Here is a 21,426-nt window from a genome sequence, read left to right on the forward strand (position 1 = left end):
AGGGTGAAATGCTGCAACAAATTGAAAAGGCAGCTAATAATAATAATCGGGTTCTTATTATGGGGGATTTCAACTATCCAGACATTCAGTGGGACATAGAATCTCCTGGTTGTGCTAAAAGCTATAAATTCTTATCTACCATTCAAGACCATTTCCTCTCTGAGATGGTAGATGAACCGACAAGGGGAGATAATTTGCTAGATCTGGTCCTGTCAAATAGACCGGATACAATTTCAGATCTACAGGTCCGGGAGCAGTTGGGCACCAGCGATCATAATATGGTAAGCTTCAACGTAATATTCAATAGAACATTTCAAAGGGGAAATGCTAAAACCTGGAATTTTAGGAAAGCTGATTTCAACAAATTAAAGGAAGATATCAATAGGAAATGCAAAAAAGAAATCAAACAAGCAAAACTATGTACTGAAACAAAAATCGCCAATGACATTAAAATAAATCCCAAAATCGTTTATAAATACATTAATGCCAAAAGGAAAACAAAGGATAGTATTGGCCCCTTAAAATATAATAACAAGTTAGTTATAGAGGACAAACAAAAGACTGAGATATTAAATAGGCATTTATCATCTGTGTTCACCAAGGAACTGACTGTACCAGGGATCATTCAACAAGTGAAAAATCAAAGTTCACCACCCAATATAATTAATTTAACACAAAAAGAAGTACGCCTACATCTGAGTAAATTAAACATTGACAAATCCCCAGGGCCAGATGGCATTCATCCATGAATATTGAGGGAATTGAGCTCCGTAATCAACAGACCGCTGTATCTCATCTGTTTAGACTCGCTTGTAACAGGGTTGGTGCCTCAGGATTATAAGATTGCTGATGTGGTACCAATATTTAAGAAAGGTAAGAGGGTAGATCCAGGCAACTACCGTCCAGTAAGCCTGACATCAGTAGTATGCTAAGTTTTTGAGGGCATTTTAAGGGATGACATGCAAAAATATATTGCAGAAAATAATATAACTGACAGACAGCATGTATTCATGAAAGATAAGTCGTGTCTAACCAACCTGTTGGGGTTCTATGAGGTGGTAAGTGCAAACCTGGATATTAATGACCTTGTGGATGGGATTGATAGTAAAGTGTCAGTCTTTTCTGATGACACCAAACTATGTAGGATATTAAAAACTGACCTTGATAGTACAATAGTACAAAAAGATCTGGATAAGATGTCAGAATGGGCAGATACTTGGCAAATGAGATTTAATGTTGATAAATGTAAAGTAATGCACCTAGGACAGCGTAATCCTATAACTGCGTATACATTAAATGGAAGTAAACTCGGGACTACAGAACAGGAGAAGGACTTGGGTATTCTCATTACAAATAAGCTGAGCAGCAGCACTCAATGTCAAGCAGCAGCTGCTAAAGCAAACAAGATTCTAGGGTGTATAAAAAGAGAGATAAGATCCCGTGATCCCAACGTATTGTTACCCCTTTATAAATCACTTGTAAGGCCACATCTGGAATATGGGATCCAGTTTTGGGCTCCACATTTTAAAAAGGACATTCAGAAGTTAGAGTCAGTTCAAAGGCAGGTAACTAGACTACTACAAGGAATAGAAGGCCTCCCATATGATGACAGGTTGAAAAAGTTAGATATGTTTAGCTTAGAAAAAAGACGTCTCAGAGGAGATCTCATTTATATGTATAAATACATGTGTGGTCAATATAAATGACTTATTTCTTCCAAAGACAATACTAAGGACCAGGGTGCACTCACTGCGAGTGGAAGAAAAGCGATTCCGACAGCTAAATAGGAAAGGGTTCTTTACAGTTAGAGCAGTCAGACTGTGGAATGCCCTACCACAAGAGGTAGTAATGGCAGATACTATAACAGCTTTTAAAAAAGGACTGGATGATTTCCTCAGTACACAAAACATTGTTGGTTATAAATGACTAAGTGACAAAATGTAGAACTTGTGGAGGTAGGTTGAACTAAATGGACCTAGGTCTTTTTCAACCTTAGTAACTTTGTAACTATGTATCTTTGTAGCACATGTACAGAAGAAGCAGCAGCATACAGAAGTATTAAGCAGTGTAGTCGAGAATCCAGCACTGTGGTGAAATATATATTAAAAAGCAGCAGTATGTGTGTGTTGCACACACACACACACACACACTTCACCTCCCTCATCTGCTTTCATAGACTTCAATGGAGATAGGTAGAACTTGGCAATTCATTTTGCCTTGACGAAAATGAATTCTAGTGCTTTCAGAGTAAATGATGATTTCAGAAGACAGGGGAGGAGGGGGTACAGTGGAGGAAAAATCAATGTTTTTTTTATTTATAAGATGTATTACAATGTTTCTTTTATATGCTTGTACTACAGATTTTTGCAAACATCTATGTCACTAACATACCATTACTCCAGTGTTTCCAATGACCTCAAAAGCATAGTCCACCCCATCATCAGTCATTTTTGTCAACACTTCATGGATAGGGCAGTCATAATCTTTGGGGTTGATACATTCGGTGGCTCCGCACTCTTTGGCTTTTGCTAATTTCTCACTGTGTAAGTCAACTGCAATAATCCTGGACGCTCCGGCCACTTTACATCCAATAACCACCGACAAGCCGACTCCTCCCAAACCAAACACTGCACAGGTAGAGCCGGGTTTAACCTGCAAAATGTACAAACAGTAAAAATTCTGGTATAACTTTTAGCATTGTGCACACATACAAATCTGTGATATACATCGCCCAATTTTATATATTATGTAAAATGACCATTGGACAAGTCCTTGGGTGGAGAAATTCATTATCAAGGTTGGTAGCCTTGGTGATGTATACCCAGAAGCAGGCTCCAGCATGCTTAATGGTGAGACAGTTAATATGGCGAGTCAGGGATGGGTTTTTACAAGTAGTCAAAGAGATGAGTGGAAATACCTGCTCACATATCCTCACCCTGTGACATGGCCCATGAGGTAAAATGGGGAGTATTAGGCTCATTCATGTATCTGTGTGTGGAGGTGTATATACCTCCAGAAGTGTTGCTCTTGCTAAAGAGCTAGACATTATCCTAAGCAGGCGGACACTGCAGCAATATATGGACTTGTTTTCTGTTTGTTTCTTTGTGCTGAGAAAAGGCTCTTTTGAGTTTATTTTTACTGACAGGCTTATGAAGACTGAATAAACCAGCAGGACATTTAATTGAAAATGGTTCCTGTGTCTACCTCAAACATGCAACCAAGTGATTCAGAATCTTACAGTTGGTGGAGAATGTGGACAAGATTCCCAGGGAGTATGTGTGACTGCTGAGGACAAACTGCATGTCCTCGGTGAAGTCAGGCATAACTATGGAAGCGCAGCTGGAAGAAATGCAGGAGCTAATCAAGCAGCTGGTCTGGACAACATCCAGTAATATCAAGCCTAGCAGCAGCAACAGAAATCCCAGATGCTGCTACAGCAAGCCCACCAGCAGCTACAGCTAGCGCAGCAGGGAACAAGTAAGCAGTTGATGCAACAGTTACAACATCAGTGGCAGCAGATGCACATAGAACTCCTAGTAGAAGTAGTCCATGGCAGGGTGACCGCTTACCCCTATGTCAAAATAAAAAATCATACTTGTGGAAGGTGGCAAGGAGAGCCATTGAAAATATGACCCCGGGTGATGATGTTGAGGCATTCTTGACTATGTTTGAAAGGGTTGCAGAATGAGAGAAAAACTGACCCTGGAGCACTGGGCAGAGGTGCTAGTATCAAGTCTAACCAGGGAGCCATAAAAGACATTATGATCTGGCCTTCCAGGATACAAAAAAAATACTTTAAGTTAAAAATGGAAACATTGGCGCTCTTGGGAGTGACTGTCACAGTTCAATGGGTGCATCATTGGGCTTATCACGGTGACAAACCTCCCCACTCCTATATGTCTGACTTGTTGCAGCACAGATGGTGGAGTGGGTTGTCATGGACTGATTCATTCACTCCCTTCTGAGGCCATTGCATTTCTGGGCTGCCCAGGAAGATTCCGGAATGCTGATGACCTTGTGGGCTTGGTAAATGGTACCGACATTTTTTGGTAAATGAGTAATGATTTTATCGGGTCACTAAACACAGAGGTAAAATAGTAGAGAAGTTGTGGATTCTGGGGAGATGCTGCGGGAAACATACATGCGGATATATCCGCAGGTGAGAGCTTCCGTGGGCACATAGCCTAACAGATGATGAACCTGAGTGGGTTGAGTAGAAGCTTTTATTGCTGGCATTTTAGGGTAAAGAACATTTTGAATCAATTCACATTTATTTTTATTTTTGGGGTTTCCATCTAAAACTCCTTAATATGTGATTCAGATGAAAACCCTGATAGATTACTTTACTAATGAGGCATCAGAGTTACTCTGGACTCTCTCTGCTTTCTGTTCACCTAAAAAGACGGGCACAGGTGGTTCTTAGGATAGAGAGGGTATCCATGTGACTATCTGCCTCATTATAGTGAATGTTCCATCCGGAGTTCCATCTAAATCATGTATCTCAGAGATTTACATCAATTGAAATACTATGTCCCAAGAATGACAAAAGTATTTTAGGAGTGATACCTTTATAGGCTAACCAGAAAAATTATATTAGAGATTTACATCTAAACCATGGTGTAAGCCTTCAGCATAGAGTGCAGGAAAAATGTGAACCGAGGCTTACTGCGTTCTTTGGGAGGAAGAATGAATTACTCAACAGCAGGTCAAGAATTTCTATTGTTTTGTATGCAGTTAAACCCTGCGGTATAAGCGATGGGGCAATACCAGATTTATATTGGTTCAATTTTCAGGCACATTTTTTGATCACTTTTTATTCCAATTTTAGGATACAGAATGAACAAATAACAGCAATTCAGAATTTTTTTGGGCGGGAGTGTTTTTATGCCATTCATCATGTGGTAAGAGTGATAAGACATTTTTATTCATCTGGTGAGTATGGTTATATTGATACCACATTTATGTAATTTTTTTAGGTTTTGCTACTTTTACACAATAAAAGCTATTCTATAGAAAAAATATTATTTTTTTCATCACGGTATTCTGACAGCTATAGATTTTTAATTTTTCCACTTACTGTATGAAGCTTGGGGCAGCTTGGTTTTTGCAGGACAAGATGACATTTCCATTCTTTTTTCATGTTTTATTCCATTTTTGGTGCAGATATAATAAAAAAAGACCATTGTTTCTTGCCACTTTTTTTGTTTTTTGCGCTTTTTTTATGGTGTTCACTGCAGTGGTTAAACAGTCAGACAGTTTTATAGATTAGGTTGCTCCGGATGTGGTGATACTAAATATGTGTAACTTTTATTATTCTGACCAGGGCCGCATCAGGGCATTACTCCTGTGCCTGGTGTACTGGGCCCGGTGAAGAAAGGGGGCCCGGGTGCCCGGCTGAGCCAGGGACAATTATTTAGTTTTATTTAGCCCCGGGCCAGCCGGAACCTCCCCACTCTTCACCGGGCCCCAGTCACAGCCGCAGCAGAGGGGCCTGGCAGTGCTGCTTTTACCACCATACACGTGGCTAATTTGCATCGCATGCAAATTAGCCATGTGTGCTGAGATGCCACTGCACTGTGCCCAGAGGTTCAGGGGGACTCTTCCTGACCTGTCAGGAATGAGGGCAATCTGACAGGTAGCTGCTCAAGGCTCTGGGGGCTCCTGGCCAGATTGCCCTCATGGCATGCAGCGTGCCCGCCAGGAAGCGATCCACAGCTCTGTACAGTGTAGAGAGCGGAACTCAGGAGTCCGTCCTCTGCTCTCTGTCCTGCACTTTTCTGTGTGACACAGGAGCGCACTCCTTGATAACGTCATCACGCTGCGCGCACCTGTGTCATTTTAAGGTGAGGTGGGAGGTGAAGAGGAGACGGCGCAGCACAGGTTTGTACAGCCAGTACAGGGGAGGTAAGGGTTAATTTTGCTTTTTTTTTTTTTTTTTTTTTTTTTTTTTTGTGTGTTTGTTTTTTTCTTTGTAAATAGACTGAGGAGGTGATAATAAGGAGGGGAGGATTGTGAATAGTAGAGGGGATTGAAGGACCTCCAGCAGCATTCACACACATTATAATATAATTTTATATATATATATATATATATATATATATACAGTTAGGTCCAGAAATATTTGGACAGTGACACAAGTTTTGTTATTTTAGCTATTTACAAAAACATGTTCAGAAATACAATTATATATATAATATGGGCTGAAAGTGCACACTCCCAACTACAATATGAGAGTTTTCACATCCAAATCGGAGAAAGGGTTTAGGAATCATAGCTCTGTAATGCATAGCCTCCTCTTTTTCAAGGGACCAAAAGTAATTAGACAAGGGACTCTAAGGGCTGCAATTAACTCTGAAGGCGTCTCCCTCGTTAACCTGTAATGAATGAAGTAGTTAAAAGGTCTGGGGTTGATTACAGGTGTGTGGTTTTGCATTTGGAAGCTGTTGCTGTGACCAGACAACATGCGGTCTAAGGAACTCTCAATTGAGGTGAAGCAGAACATCCTGAGGCTGAAAAAAAAAGAAAAAATCCATCAGAGAGATAGCAGACATGCTTGGAGTAGCAAAATTAACAGTCGGGTACATTCTGAGAAAAAAGGAATTGACTGGTGAGCTTGGGAACTCAAAAGGGCCTGGGCGTCCACGGATGACAACAGTGGTGGATGATCGCCGCATACTTTCTTTGGTGAAGAAGAACCCGTTCACAACATCAACTGAAGTCCAGAACACTCTCAGTGAAGTAGGTGTATCTGTCTCTAAGTCAACAGTAAAGAGAAGACTCCATGAAAGTAAATACAAAGGGTTCACATCTAGATGCAAACCATTCATCAATTCCAAAAATAGACAGGCCAGAGTTAAATTTGCTGAAAAACACCTCATGAAGCCAGCTCAGTTCTGGAAAAGTATTCTATGGACAGATGAGACAAAGATCAACCTGTACCAGAATGATGGGAAGAAAAAAGTTTGGAGAAGAAAGGGAACGGCACATGATCCAAGGCACACCACATCCTCTGTAAAACATAGTGGAGGCAACGTGATGGCATGGGCATGCATGGCTTTCAATGGCACTGGGTCACTTGTGTTTATCGATAACGTAACAGCAGACAAGAGTAGCCGGATGAATTCTGAAGTGTACCGGGATATACTTTCAGCCCAGATTCAGCCAAATGCCGCAAAGTTGATCGGACGGCGCTTCATAGTACAGATGGACAATGACCCCAAGCATACAGCCAAAGCTACCCAGGAGTTCATGAGTGCAAAAAAGTGGAACATTCTGCAATGGCCAAGTCAATCACCAGATCTTAACCCAATTGAGCATGCATTTCACTTGCTCAAATCCAGACTTAAAACGGAAAGACCCACAAACAAGCAAGACCTGAAGGCTGCGGCTGTAAAGGCCTGGCAAAGCATTAAGAAGGAGGAAACCCAGCGTTTGGTGATGTCCATGGGTTCCAGACTTAAGGCAGTGATTGCCTCCAAAGGATTCGCAACAAAATATTGAAAATAAACATATTTTGTTTGGGTTTGGTTTATTTGTCCAATTACTTTTGACCTCCTAAAATGTGGAGTGTTTGTAAAGAAATGTGTACAATTCCTACAATTTCTATCAGATATTTTTGTTCAAACCTTCAAATTAAACGTTACAATCTGCACTTGAATTCTGTTGTAGAGGTTTCATTTCAAATCCAATGTGGTGGCATGCGGAGCCCAACTCGCGAAAATTGTGTCACTGTCCAAATATTTCTGGACCTAACTGTATGCTGAAATATATATATATATACACAATACAGACCAAAAGTTTGTACACACCTTCTCATCTCTAGAACAACTGTTAAGAGGAGACTTTGTGCAGCAGGCCTTCATGGTAAAATAGCTGCTAGGATACCACTGCTAAGGACAGACAACAAGCAGAAGAGACTTGTTTGGGCTAAAGAACACAAGGAATGGACATTAGACCAGTGGAAATCTGTGCTTTGGTCTGATGAGTACAAATTTGAGATCTTTGGATCCAACCACCGTGTCTTTGTAGAAAAGGTTAACGGATGGACTCTACATGCCTGGTTCCCACCGTGAAGCATGGAGGAGGAGGTGTGGCGGTGTGGGGGTGCTTTGCTGGTGACATTGTTGGGGATTTATTCAAAATTGAAGGTATACTAAACCAGCATGGCTACCAGGGCATCTTGCAGCGGTATGCTATTTCATACGGTCTATATCTATCTCAGAATTCCCTGCCTTCCCAGCTTTGATGGCAGCTGTTTCTGCGTTAATTAGGCCTGTGACTAGTTGCAGGGGCCGTTTTTTCCCCAGACTAGTCGGCCATCTTTCCATGCTATACCACCTCTGTGGGCATAATAACATGATTTCCACAAGTCGACGTCACCGCCAGCTCCTGGAAATTTTCCGCATGCACGCGGCTGTGCTCGCTCACCCACACGTCCCGGCTACAGAGAGGCACACTGAGCATGGTCAGAGGTGCAGAAGCTATTCCTCCGATCATGTACAGTGCGCCTCTCTGAAGCATATGTACTCCCAACTTAAGATGAGGCTCAATGTGAGAGAACACAGCGGCGCATGCGCAAAATTTCCAGGGGCTGACGATGACGCCGGCTTGTGGAAATCATGTTATTATGTCCACAGGGGTGTGATAGCATGGAAAGAGGGCCAACTAGTCTAAGGAAACAATGCCCCTGCGACTAGTCATAGACCTAATTAGCATAGAAACAGCTCAGTTTATAAATCCTCTTTTTTTAAACATTCATTTTAGTGAATAACATTACACAGGGCTGGTGAGGCCGTGAATTTTAACATACAGACGGGAATGCTGCTGGAGAGCATAGAGCAGGGTTCCCCAACTCCAGTCCTCAAGGCCCACCAACAGTGCATGTTTTCAGGATTTCCTTAGGATTGCACTGCTGTTGGAACCAGCACCTGGGCAGGTAATTACATTAACACCTGTGCAATACTAAGGAAATTGGTGTTGGTGGGCCTTGAGGACTGGAGTTGGGGACCTCTGGCATAGAGGACCTGACAGCAGGTTTCCTTTAAAATGAGTTGGATGGTGGGTGAGGATGCTACGTTCCTCATAGCTTCTGCTCCAAAATGTATTATATGGCCCTAATAACCTCCTACCCAAACTAAAGTTCATTATATAGCCCTGGTTGTGTCTTGTCCCCCCCACAATTCATTGTGAAACTATTATGGGCGTATGATAAATTGTGGGGGGAGGTCACATGACAGGGATTAAGGCTTCGTGCACACATTCAGTATTTGCAGCATAAAATTGTGCTGCATGTGCTGATGTGTTGGCAGGAAGAACACTGCATAAAATATGCGTTTTGCTTGCAACTGTAAAACGCTGCTTATTTTCCGCTACAAAATCGCAATGTGTGCACATAGCCTTATAATTAATTGGGGGAGTGTCACAGAGACTGATTAGTTTATATTTATTAGGCGACAGATTATAGCTAATGGGGGACACAATGCAACCTATTTATAACCTTATATTCTGTATGGTGTGTGGCTCATTGTATAATGTATAGTTTGGTACATATTTATATTCAGTGGCACAGTGTGGGGTAAATGTATGTATACAATATATGTGACCTTGTTATTTTCAGGGATGTGGTGATCAATGTGACAAGAAGAGGAGTGGCTGTAAGATGGTGTCATGAAGGTCTGACCAGATGGAGAAGAGACAACAGAAAATAACTTCCCAGATGAGACGTCAGCGGTAAGTAACTTTCTGAAAACATTTATTCTGTGCTGTATGACTTGGAGTATTGCTGTTATTTGTTAAATCCGTTAGGCCACATTATCATATTTGTGTGACATTTCCGTGTTCTGCCAGACCTTTTTTATCAGACGGCATGCGGACCCCTAGCGTTTCATAGATGCATTCAAATATCTGTGAAAAACAGCTCTGAGAATGAGATCTGCGAGACTCGGAGCATGTGCTGTTCTGATCTGATTATGAGGAATAGGACAAACTCCATGGGTCAGTGCGCTGTCCGAGAAAAAAAAAAGAAGTCAGGCAGCACACTGACACTGCACACAAATGCAGGATGCAATTTCATTATTTAGTGTACTCACTATGTAAAGCGCTGTCCTTAAGTACATCATTTCTCCTTTTATTATGTATAACACTGTCCCTTATTAGCATTCTCGCTAGCTATGTACGGTGCTGTCCTTTATTATATAGTGTCCTCTCTTTTTCTGTATAGCACCATCTCCTATATAACATTTTCTCGTTATTTGTGTTATTCACAGCTCCCTCTCTTATTATATAATCCTCTCTTGTTAGATATAAAATGACTGCTGATGGAGCAGCATCTGACCAGAAGACCAGTCCATCAGAAAAGAAGCTTTGCCATGTTCCATTAACAGTCATGTCATTTTATATCTAACAAGAGAGGAAGCTATGAAATAAAGACAGAGCTCTATAAATAACAAAAATGACAAGAGAATCCAATATGTAAGGAATTGTGCTGTACATAACAAAATAGGGCACTATGTAATATATATGTATATACATATAAATCTGCAGCTTTGTCACCATAAAAAAAGGGAGGCCCAGACACAATTTCTTGCACAGCTTTCAGTGTCCGCTCCTGTGCTGGAGGCAGGGGCAGAGCAGGGCTTAGCGTGCAGCAGTGTTGTGGCGCCCTGGCCTAGCCAGGTCGTCACAGATAACACTCAAACACCCCACCCCCCACTAGACAGGGACACCAGCCAAACACAAAACCCTTGTTGTCTCCCTCCAGTGTCTGATGTCCACACCAGGTGGGGTGGGGCTAAGCGGTTGGCTCCACCCACCGAGGAGTTCACAGGCCTGGAGGCTGGAAAAGTGACAGAACAGTTCAGGAGGTTGAAGAGTGAGGAGTAAACACTTGGGTGTCTGGGTTTGTGGCCCAGGCACTGACAGCAAGGTTGGCAGACGGTGGTGGCCGTCTGCAGGAGTGGTGGAGCAACGCGGAACCGTAGGACCGGGGTCGGGCGATGGCCCGCCGGTACCGACCGGGGAGCGAAGTGAAACCAACACACACAGGCAGGGCCATCGGACCCCGACCAGGCTTGGAGCCGCCGACAATAGTCAGATCCGAATGTGACTGGAACCCCAGGGGTTTCACAACAGCAAAAGTCCCGTTGAAGGCAACCGCCCACACCGTGAGGGTATACAGCTACCGCCTAAGGCTAGAGACCCAAGGGCCAGCGCCTGCGGGCAAACGGGCTCCTCCGGTACCCATACACCATGGAGCGGACTACCGTTGGGAATCCATAGTAGTCAGAAGAAGAACATCAAGGTGCAGGGAAAGAGAGCCGCCATCACCTGTCCGGGGAGAGACACTGCAGCCGGCTGTGGGACCCGTACATCCAGCCGTTTGGCTTACCGAGGACTTTGTACCTTTCTTGCTGAGTGAGTACACCCATGCCATCCGGCACCGCGCCGCACTGTCCCTGCAACCCTGCACCTCACCGACCCTGCCTCCCCGTCACCTCATCGGGCCCCGGGACCACCGACCCCTACCCACGGAGGGGGGAAACAACATCCCAGCTGCTCCCTACCATCGCTCCCGGGATCCCCATCATCAGCAGCTGTGGTGCCCATCTTCACCATGACCCGTGGGTGGCGTCACGGACTAAATTCCCCAAACCAACCACCCCTTTCACTTACGGGCGAGGAGCGCCGTTCGAGTCCCTGGATCCGGCCCACCGCTCGAGCCACCGAGCAGCCATCGCAGCAGCGCCGGACCGGAGCGTTAGCGAGCGCAGCGCAGTGGCGTCCTCCCCGCCCGTGACAGTGTGATGAGGTCATCATACTGCTGCAGGAAAGCAGAACTGTGGAGATGGAGAGGATTTGGCAACCGGTATTCGCTCTGTGAGTCGAAGACAGATGTGAGACGATCGACGGGGGTGTTGGAGGGGGCCGCCAACCCCGGTCCCCACCTTGCTTCAGCTGGATGTGCGTTTTAGGGCGCATATCCAGCTGAAATGCATCGTGACTCAGAGAGGACACCGCGCCACTTGGGAGCCGGGGAGGGTGAGTAAAATATACATTAAATAAATAAATTATATATATATATATATATATATATATAATGTTTTTCCAAGAGTAATGGCAGACTGTGGAAACTTTCTGGGGTGGAGGCGGAGCAGGGGTAGAGTCTGGGTGGAGTCTCAAGGGGGCCCCATAATTTTGCCAGTATGGGGCCCTGAAATTCCTAGTGATGGCCCTGATTATGAATACTGATCTCATGTATTGCAATAGACATTGCCTGTCACTGTAATTTGGTTTAACAGGCCACTATACATCAGTATAACAGGAGGTCATTGTTTGCCATGACAACCATAGTCTCCCCAAGATTTTGTCACGTGGGGCTGATGTGGGTGAGAGAGGGAACCCCCATACTCCCACAGCCTTCTAAATACTGCAGCCGCTCTCGTTCTGGAGGGTTAATCAGCTAGGGTCAGGGTGCATGCTTTTCCTGGTTATTACAGTACAAGCTCGACTGTCAGTTGTGCTAAGCTCCTGCAGTGAATGAGTGGGAAATGCTGATATTGAGCACTTCTCATGCTGTTATCGCTGTTACAGCGATCTGATTGCAGGGAATGCTGACATGGGTCCCCACACCTCTTCCCATGTTGGTCAGCTGCTAGTGACCACAGTTGGCTTTGAGCTGTCACTATGTTTAGTAGAGTTGAGCGATGTTCGAGGTTCGCCAATTTCATGTTCGAGTGATTTTGGGGGGTGTTCGAGCTCGAGCTTTTTGCTAAAAGCTTGATGGTTCGATCACCAAAAAGCCTAGCTAGTTACTAGCTGGCTTTTCACTGTAATAGTGTGAGTCCCTGTGAATCACGCTATTATTAAATTTCAGCGTATAGTGTGCGGGGGGGACGGGGTTTAGATCTGTTGTGCTGCTGAGAAAATGCCAATCGCCATTTTTTTTTTCCTAACTGCGCAAGCAGTGGGGCGGGCCAGGATGTCAGCCAATCACAGACACACACACAGCTAAGTAGATTTTTGCCAGACAAGCAAGGGCATGTGTCATAGGCTGTGAATGTCACATGTCCTTACCTTATAAGATACAGCCAATTTCCCCTTCGCCGCCATTATCTGTCTTCTGCGTGTGAGTGACAGTCACCGCTCCCGCTGCTGCTGCTCCTGCTGTGTGCGCTATAGAGATACAGTGCAATCTACACAGCGCTTTAGGGATTAGGGACTGCTGGTTATTTCAGCCCTTTTCAGGGCTGATTTACAGGCGATCATAGCCATAGCTGCTAGGCAGGTCTGTGCAAACGCTGTGTAGGGCTTTAGATAACAGCGTCTGCCTACCTCAGCTCAGGAAATTACTTGCTGCATTTTTTCATTAGCAGGGATAGAAAGTGAGGCTTTATTTGCTGTCCACTGACCCACAGAACCCGGGCATTGTACCCACCTGCCCATTGTTGCCACGCTATTTTATTTGCCCAAAGAGCTGACACTTTTTGTGCCATCATAAAAGTGTCTGGAATACTAAGTTAGTGTTCCTTTGCTGTCCAGTGACCCACAGCAGCTGGGCATTGTACCCACCTGCCCATTGTTGCCACGCTATTTTATTTGCCCAAAGAGCTGACACTTTTTGTGCCATCATAAAAGTGTCTGGAATACTAAGTTAGTGTTCCTTTGCTGTCCAGTGACCCACAGCAGCTGGGCATTGTACCCACCTGCTTATTGTTGCCATACTATTTTATTTGCCCAAAGAGATGACACTTTTTGTGCCATCCTAAAAGTGTCTGGAATACTAAGTTAGTGTTCCTTTGCTGTTCTCTGACCCACAGCACCCGTGCATTATACCCACCTGACCATTTTTGCCATGCTATTTTATTTGCCCAAAGAGCTGACACTTTTTGTGCCATCCTAAAAGTGTCTGGAATACTAAGTTAGTGTTCCTTTGCTTTCCACTGACCCACAGCACCCCTCAGCATTCTACCCACCTGCCGATTTGGCACGCTATTTTATTTGCCCAAAGAGCTGACACTTTTTGTGCCATCCTAAAAGTGTCTGGAATACTAACTTAGTGTTCCTTTGCTGTCCAGTGACCCACAGCACCCGGGCATTGTACCCACCTGCCCATTGTTGCCACGCTATTTTATTTGCCCAAAGAGCTGACACTTTTTGTGCCATCCTAAAAGTGTCTGGAATACTAAGTTAGTGTTCCTTTGCTGTCCACTGACCCACAGCACTCCCCAGTATTCTACCCACCTGACCATTTTGGCCATGCTATTTTATTTGCCCAAAGAGCTGACACTTTTTGTGCCATCCTAAAAGTGTCTGGAATACTAAGTTAGTGTTCCTTTGCTGTTCTCTGACCCACAGCACCCGTGCATTATACCCACCTGACCATTTTTGCCATGCTATTTTATTTGCCCAAAGAGCTGACACTTTTTGTGCCATCCTAAAAGTGTCTGGAATACCAAGTTAGTGTTCCTTTGCTTTCCACTGACCCACAGCACCCCTCAGCATTCTACCCACCTGCCGATTGTTGGCACGCTATTTTATTTGCCCAAAGAGCTGACACTTTTTGTGCCATCCTAAAAGTGTCTGGAATACTAACTTAGTGTTCCTTTGCTGTCCAGTGACCCACAGCACCCGGGCATTGTACCCACCTGCCCATTGTTGCCACGCTATTTTATTTGCCCAAAGAGCTGACACTTTTTGTGCCATCCTAAAAGTGTCTGGAATACTAAGTTAGTGTTCCTTTGCTGTCCACTGACCCACAGCACTCCCCAGTATTCTACCCACCTGACCATTTTGGCCATGCTATTTTATTTGCCCAAAGAGCTGACACTTTTTGTGCCATCCTAAAAGTGTCTGGAATACTAACTTAGTGTTCCTTTGCTGTCCAGTGACCCACAGCACCCGGGCATTGTACCCACCTGCCCATTGTTGCCACGCTATTTTATTTGCCCAAAAAGCTGACACTTTTTGTGCCATCCTAAAAGTGTCTGGAATACTAAATTAGTGTTCCTTTGCTATCCACTGACCCACAGCACCCGTGCATTCTACCCACCTGCCCATTTTTGCCACGCTATTTTATTTGTCCAAAGAACTGACACTTTTTGTGCCATCCTAAAAGTGTCTGGAATACTAACTTAGTGTTCCTTTGCTGTCCAGTGACCCACAGCACCCGGGCATTGTACCCACCTGCCCATTGTTGCCACGCTATTTTATTTGCCCAAAGAGCTGACACTTTTTGTGCCATCCTAAAAGTGTCTGGAATACTAAGTTAGTGTTCCTTTGCTGTCCACTGACCCACAGCACTCCCCAGTATTCAACCCACCTGACCATTTTGGCCATGCTATTTTATTTGCCCAAAGAGCTGACACTTTTTGTGCCATCCTAAAAGTGTCTGGAATACTAACTTAGTGTTCCTTTGCTGTCCACTGACCCACAGCCCCCACCCCTGCATTCTACCCACCTGCCCATTGTTGCCACGCTATTTTATTTGCCCAAAGAGCTGACACTTTTTGTGCCATCCTAAAAGTGTCTGGAATATTAAGTTAGTGTTCCTTTGCTGTCCAATGACCCGCAGCATCCGTGCATTTTACCCACCTGCCCAGTTTTGCCACGCTATTCTAATTGCAAACTGTGCTGCCACTGTTAGGGGCATACTAAAATTGACTGGGATACTCAGTGTTGGTTATTCAGCTGTCAATAAAGCTAGACCACCTCTGCATGGTACTCACCTGTCCATTTTTGCTACGCAATTCTAGTTGCAAACTGTGCTGCCACTGTTAGGGGCATACTAAAATTTACTGGGATACTACCTTAGTGTCCTTTGCTGCCAATCACGGTACAGCACCTGTGTAAGGTACACACCTGTCCATTTTTGCTACGCAATTCTAATTGCAAACTGTGCTGCCACTGTTAGGGGCATGCTAAAATTGACTGGGATACTCATTGTTGGTTCTTCAGCTGTCAATACAGCTAGACCACCTCTGCATTGTACACCACCTCTCCATTTTTGCTAACACATTTTAAGTGTCCAATCTTGTTGCTAACAACATGAGTGGCAAAAGGACAGATGCTGGTGGAAAGGGGAACAGGCGTGTTGGAAAAGGAAAAAAAGTTTGTGTCCGTGGGGTAGGTGGGAAAACTACAGTAACATCTGCTGAAGAAAGGCCATCTTCCAGCAAAAGTAAGATGTCTACTACTTTCAGTGGACAATCGGATGTGCTACCTTTTTTACGGAACCGAACAACTGTAACAAAGGTAGATGATGCACAAAAAAAAGAACATGCCAGAATGGATCTCAAGTGCTCCAACAAGTGGCCTCTCCTCCACCTCAACTTCAACATCCAAAAAACAACAGTCCTCTGAGTTGTCACCCCAATCGCACTTGCTTTCTCCCAGCTCTCAAGTCTCCACCCGCCCTGCAGAGTATGGTGTAACAGAGATGGCTGAGTCTGCAGAGCTGTTCAGTCACACTATACCCTGGGAATGAGAGGTCTGCTCCCAAGCTACAGTGAGTACAGACCAGGAAATGGTCTGCAGTGATGCCCAGAAGCTTTGTGACTCAGATTCAGGCCCTGATGACCACGTTTCTGAGCATAATGTAGACCCTCATTCACAAACTGTAACACCTGTTGGTGGAGACAATGAGGAACATACTGATGACGATGAGACGCAGATACCAGATTGGCATCCTCTATGACTGTGGGGACAGCTGTGACACATGTTTTTCCACGCAGACCTTCCACCTCTTTTACCGCAACAGGCAGTTTGCTTGGCAGGTCGTCAGTTGTTTTGGAAGGTGAAACAAGTGCTGGTGTACAGCTCTCTCAGACATCAAGAGTACCAACTTTGGATGAAGGTAACATCCTGTCTCCGTCTGCACTTTCCTCATAGACCTGCAGTTTTCCAGGGACACCCTACTCCACACTGTCTCCAAACACCAGTCAGATCTCGGTCCCTCAGATGTGGACCAATAAAAGGCCATTTTTTCCGAGCCATGACAAAGCTAAGAGGTTGACTTTCACACTCCGTAAGCTCTTGGCTACCGAAATGCTGCTTTTCCGCCTGGTGGACACAGAGGCTTTTCGAGACCTTATGTCAGTCACAGTGCCCCAGTACCAGATGCCCAGTCGCCACTACTTCTCCAAGAAAGGTGTGCCTGCACTACTCCAGCATGTCGCACAGACCATCACAGCTTCCTTGAGAAACTCAGTGTGTGACAGGGTGCATTTCACCACCGATACTTGGTCCAGTAAGCATGGACAGGGGCGTTACATGTCGCTGACTGGGCACTGGGTAACTATGGTGAGAGATGGAGAAGGGTGTGCTGAACAAGTCTTGCCGTCCCCACGACTTGTTCATCAATCCTCTGTATGTAGAAGTTCCTCCACTGCTTCTGCCTCCTCAAACTCATCTGGGTCCTCCACCTCCGCCCCAAGCCTGCCTGGTCAGGCCACCCACGTTGTAACTGCGCACAAGCAATCCAGCACACCTCCTTACTATGCTGGCAGCAGCGCTCACCGGCATTAGGCGGTCTTTACTTTGAAATGTCTTGGAAATAAGAGTCACATAGCTGAGGAGTTGTGGTCAGCTCTTGCGAGCGAGTTTAGTAAATGGTTGTCTCCACTCAACCTGCAGCCAGGGAAGGCCGTGTGCGATAATGATGCAAACCTGGGTGTGGCCCTTCACCAGGGCAAGGTGACACACGTGCCTTGTATGGCTCACGTGTTGAAGCTTGTTGTCCAGCAATTTTTAACCCACTATCCCGGCCTAGATAGGCTTCTGCACATGGCACGGTCACTCTCTGCTCACTTCCGCATTTCACTCGCCGCAGCTGACCGACTTGCATCGCTCCAGAAGTCTTTCGGCCTGCCGGTTCATCGCCTGAAATGTGATGTGCCGACACGCTGGAATTCGACTCTCCACATGTTGCAGCGACTGTGGCAGCACCGCCGAGCCTGGTGCAATATGTTATGACGTATAGCCTGGGCCAACGAGATGCAGAGGTGGGGCAGATCACACTGCTGGAGTGGTCTCAGATCAAGGACCTATGCACCCTTCTGCACAGTTTTCACATGGCGACGAATATGTTTAGCGCTGAAAATGCCATTATCAGCATGACAATTCCAGTCATTTACATGCTGGAGCACAAGCAGCACTATTCGGAGTCAGGTGGTGGGACAAGAGGAAGGGGAGGAAGTACAAGAGGATTGATATGCGCAAGGGATACCAACATCTACAAGGTCCAGACGTTCAGCATCACCAAAGTGGCAGGCATGGGACGGTGGTGGAGAGGGATTAACAAGGGCGCATGGTAGCAGCCGAAATGTTGAGGAAGGTGCAGGAGCCCAGGAAGAAATGGAGGACAAACTCTCGATGGACATGGAAGACTCAGCAGATGAGAGACACCTTGGTCAAATTTAGGTTGAACGAGATTGGGGGGAGATGTCAGAGGAAGAAAGCACGGTTATCACATCGACGCCACAAACACAGCAAGGACTTGGTCCGCATGGATGCGCAAGACACATGAGCGCCATCTTGCTGCACTACCTACAACATGACCCTCGGATTGTCCGAATTAGAAGTGATGATGACTACTGGGTTGCCACACTATTAGATCCCGGTACAAGTCCAAATTTGGAGAAATAATTCCAGCCATAGAAACAGATGCACGTATGCAGGAGTATCAGCAGAAGCTGTTACTCAATCTTAGCTTGGCTTTTCCACCAAACACCAGTGGTGCACGTAGTGAATCTCCCAGTTGTAACTTGCCAAACATGGTACTGTCTCGTCATTATCAGTCAAACCGTACCAGCAACACCATATCTGGTGCTGATAACAGCAATTTTATGGAATCGTTTCAGAATTTTTTTAGACCATCCAATGCAAGACCACAGAGACAAGAAGTCTGACACATAGTCAACGGCTGGAGAGGATGATACAGGAGTATCTCCAAATGAACACCGATGCCATGACTTTGCAACTTGAGCCTTGCTCGTTTTGGGCTTCCAATCTTGAAAAATGGCCTGAGCTCGCCACTTATGCCTTGGAGATCTTGTCTTGTCCCGCAGCCAGCGTTGTCTCGGAACGTGTCTTCAGTGCTGCTGGGTGTGTGCTGACAGATAAGCGCACGTGTCTGTCCAGTGACAATGTGGACAGACTAACGTTCATCAAGATGAACAAGTCATGGATCCGCAAGGACTTTACTACCCCTGTGTTATCCTGGGGAGAGTAAAGGCTGGCGTATTTATGAATGTGCTTGATGAAAATCTACCTGTCAAGTTTGCAACTGGGGCACAAGTGATGCCACTGAAGGGGTGTCTGTGTGGCCTAGTTTTTGGAAAAAAGGGAGACTCTGCTTGGAGTCCCCTTGCTGTGTTTTACATGATTTTAGAAGGGCATGACATTCCTATATCTGTGTCTCCTCCTCTTTTTCCTCGTCCAGCTGTTTTGTTTTCGCATGAGTAAATGTCCTTGTCACTTTCCCATGTGTTTGTGGTGTCTTGGGAGTTGTTTGTCACCTTTTGGACACCTTTAAAGGTGTTTTCTATGTGTTTTTATGTGTTTGTGTTTGCATGCCATTGTTTTCAATGGGGTTCGAGAGGTTCGTCGACTGGTTCGTCGATCCAAACTCGAACGCGGCCTCCGTTCGACGAACCGAACCGAACTCTAGCCTCTAGAGGCTCGCTCATCTATAATGTTTAGCTGAACTTAGCTGCTAGCATGCTGATGCTTAGGGAACTCCCACTGGGACACACACTTCATCTCACATTTCTGCACCATCATGACTCATTTCCAGGGCTGAGCGGATCCGGATTGTAAAAGTCTGGATCCGCGCAGTTTCACCACTATCTGGGCTCCAGACCCGGGCGCGGGATTCCGGGTGCACGATCCAGATTCGGGAATTAAAGTGAAAATAAAGAAAAGAAGAAATAAGTTAGAGTTTCATATGTGACGCCCTGGACTAGCCAGGTAGTCACAGGTAGGCCCTTGCACAACACCCGTACCCTAAATAGGTGTCATCAGCCACCCTTAAAACCCTAGTCACCTCCCTCAGGGTTTGATGTTCACACCAGGGGGCGTAGCCAGGCGGTTGGACACGCCCGCCGAGGAGTTCACAGGTCCTGAGGCAGGAAAAACAAGTCAGTTTAAAGTTGAGTTGAGGAGTGAAGGTCAAGTGCAGAGGCAGACCTGTGCCCAGGTCTGCCCCAGTCTAACACCAGGTGTCTGGGTTGGAGTTCAGTCACCTCTGGCTAGGAGGCAAATGGTGGCCTCAGCCTACAGGAGCCGGGAAGATGGCTTGGTGGAACCGTAAGGGACCGGGACAGGGTAGTGGCCCACCGGTACCGAACCAGGGAACCGACTGGAAACTGGAGCACAAAGGGGGGTACTCAGACCCTTAAACTCGGTCCAGAAACCACTGGACCCAGTTAATTAACTGATTGAGGTCTGGACTTTAGGTCCTTTCCCACCCAAGTCCCGACTGAAGACAACAGCCCACCGAGGGGGATAAACGCCACTGCTCAGGCTTAAAGATTCCACGGGCCAGCGTCTTCGGGCAAACGGGCTCTCCCGAGTCCCGACACAACGCCGGGGAGCGGGCTCCCGTTGCTGAAGCACGGCTTGTCCACAGCTATAAAGAAGGTGCAGGAGAAAGGCAGAGACCACCAACCCAAGTGGGGGACCAGACGCAGCCGGCTGCGGGCACTGACCACCATCTTTTTGGTTTACCAGAGACTCTTGTGCATCTGTAATAGTGAGTACAACTGTGCCCTCGGGCCGCGCATCGCCCCGCACCGCCAAGCACCCAAATACCATCCCCAACGGGCCCCGGGACCATCATCCCTGCCCACGGAGGGGTTAACACCATGCTGCGCAACATCTTCCCCGAGTGCCTAGTGAACAGCAGCAGTGGTCTCCACATTCACCACAACCCGTGGGTGGCGTCACGAACTCTAACAACAACCACGGCCTCGGCCGTAACCCTAAAACCCCCTACAAAGCGCCAGCCCCTTTCAGAGCAAAGTGACCCCCGGTCCGGAAGCGCTCGAGCCACCCACAAACGAGGCGGGATCCGAGCGGCTCAGCTGCAGCCGAGCGCGGGGTGGTACACATACTTACCAAGACCCGGTGTCATGGTGGCACACTGCTTCCAGGTCGCGCATTCACTTCCTGTACTGTGCATCGCAAACACACGGCTTTCCATGTTTTTGCAGCCCACCGGCCGTTCTCTCATCTGTGATTGGTTGCAGGCTGACGCGCCCCCAGCCTGTGACAGTTTCTTCCTGCAGTCATCGCTTATCGCGGCTCAGTAATAGGCTACACTCAGAGCTGGCAGTCTTCTCTATGGCTGCTGGCTGTGACATGTAGCAGAGATGGATGTGTTGTCGTGGGATGTCGTGTGGATTACGCCGGAGCTGCTGGGTTTTGGGGGTT

At 46.1% G+C, this 21,426-nt stretch overlaps 1 protein-coding gene across 1 annotated transcript in view; it reads right to left on the reverse strand.

Moving 5' to 3' along the window:
* Positions 1-21,426, reverse strand: part of LOC142311972 (alcohol dehydrogenase 1) — a 490,686-nt gene that overhangs the window by 44,335 nt on the left and 424,925 nt on the right. Inside the window, exon 8 of the mRNA XM_075350839.1 lies at positions 2,392-2,652. Coding sequence (XP_075206954.1) covers positions 2,392-2,652 — 261 coding nt within the window. The remainder of the gene's footprint in view (positions 1-2,391; positions 2,653-21,426) is intronic.

Source organism: Anomaloglossus baeobatrachus, chromosome 1, assembly GCF_048569485.1.
Source record: "Anomaloglossus baeobatrachus isolate aAnoBae1 chromosome 1, aAnoBae1.hap1, whole genome shotgun sequence".
Classification (NCBI taxonomy): Eukaryota; Metazoa; Chordata; class Amphibia; order Anura; family Aromobatidae; genus Anomaloglossus; species Anomaloglossus baeobatrachus.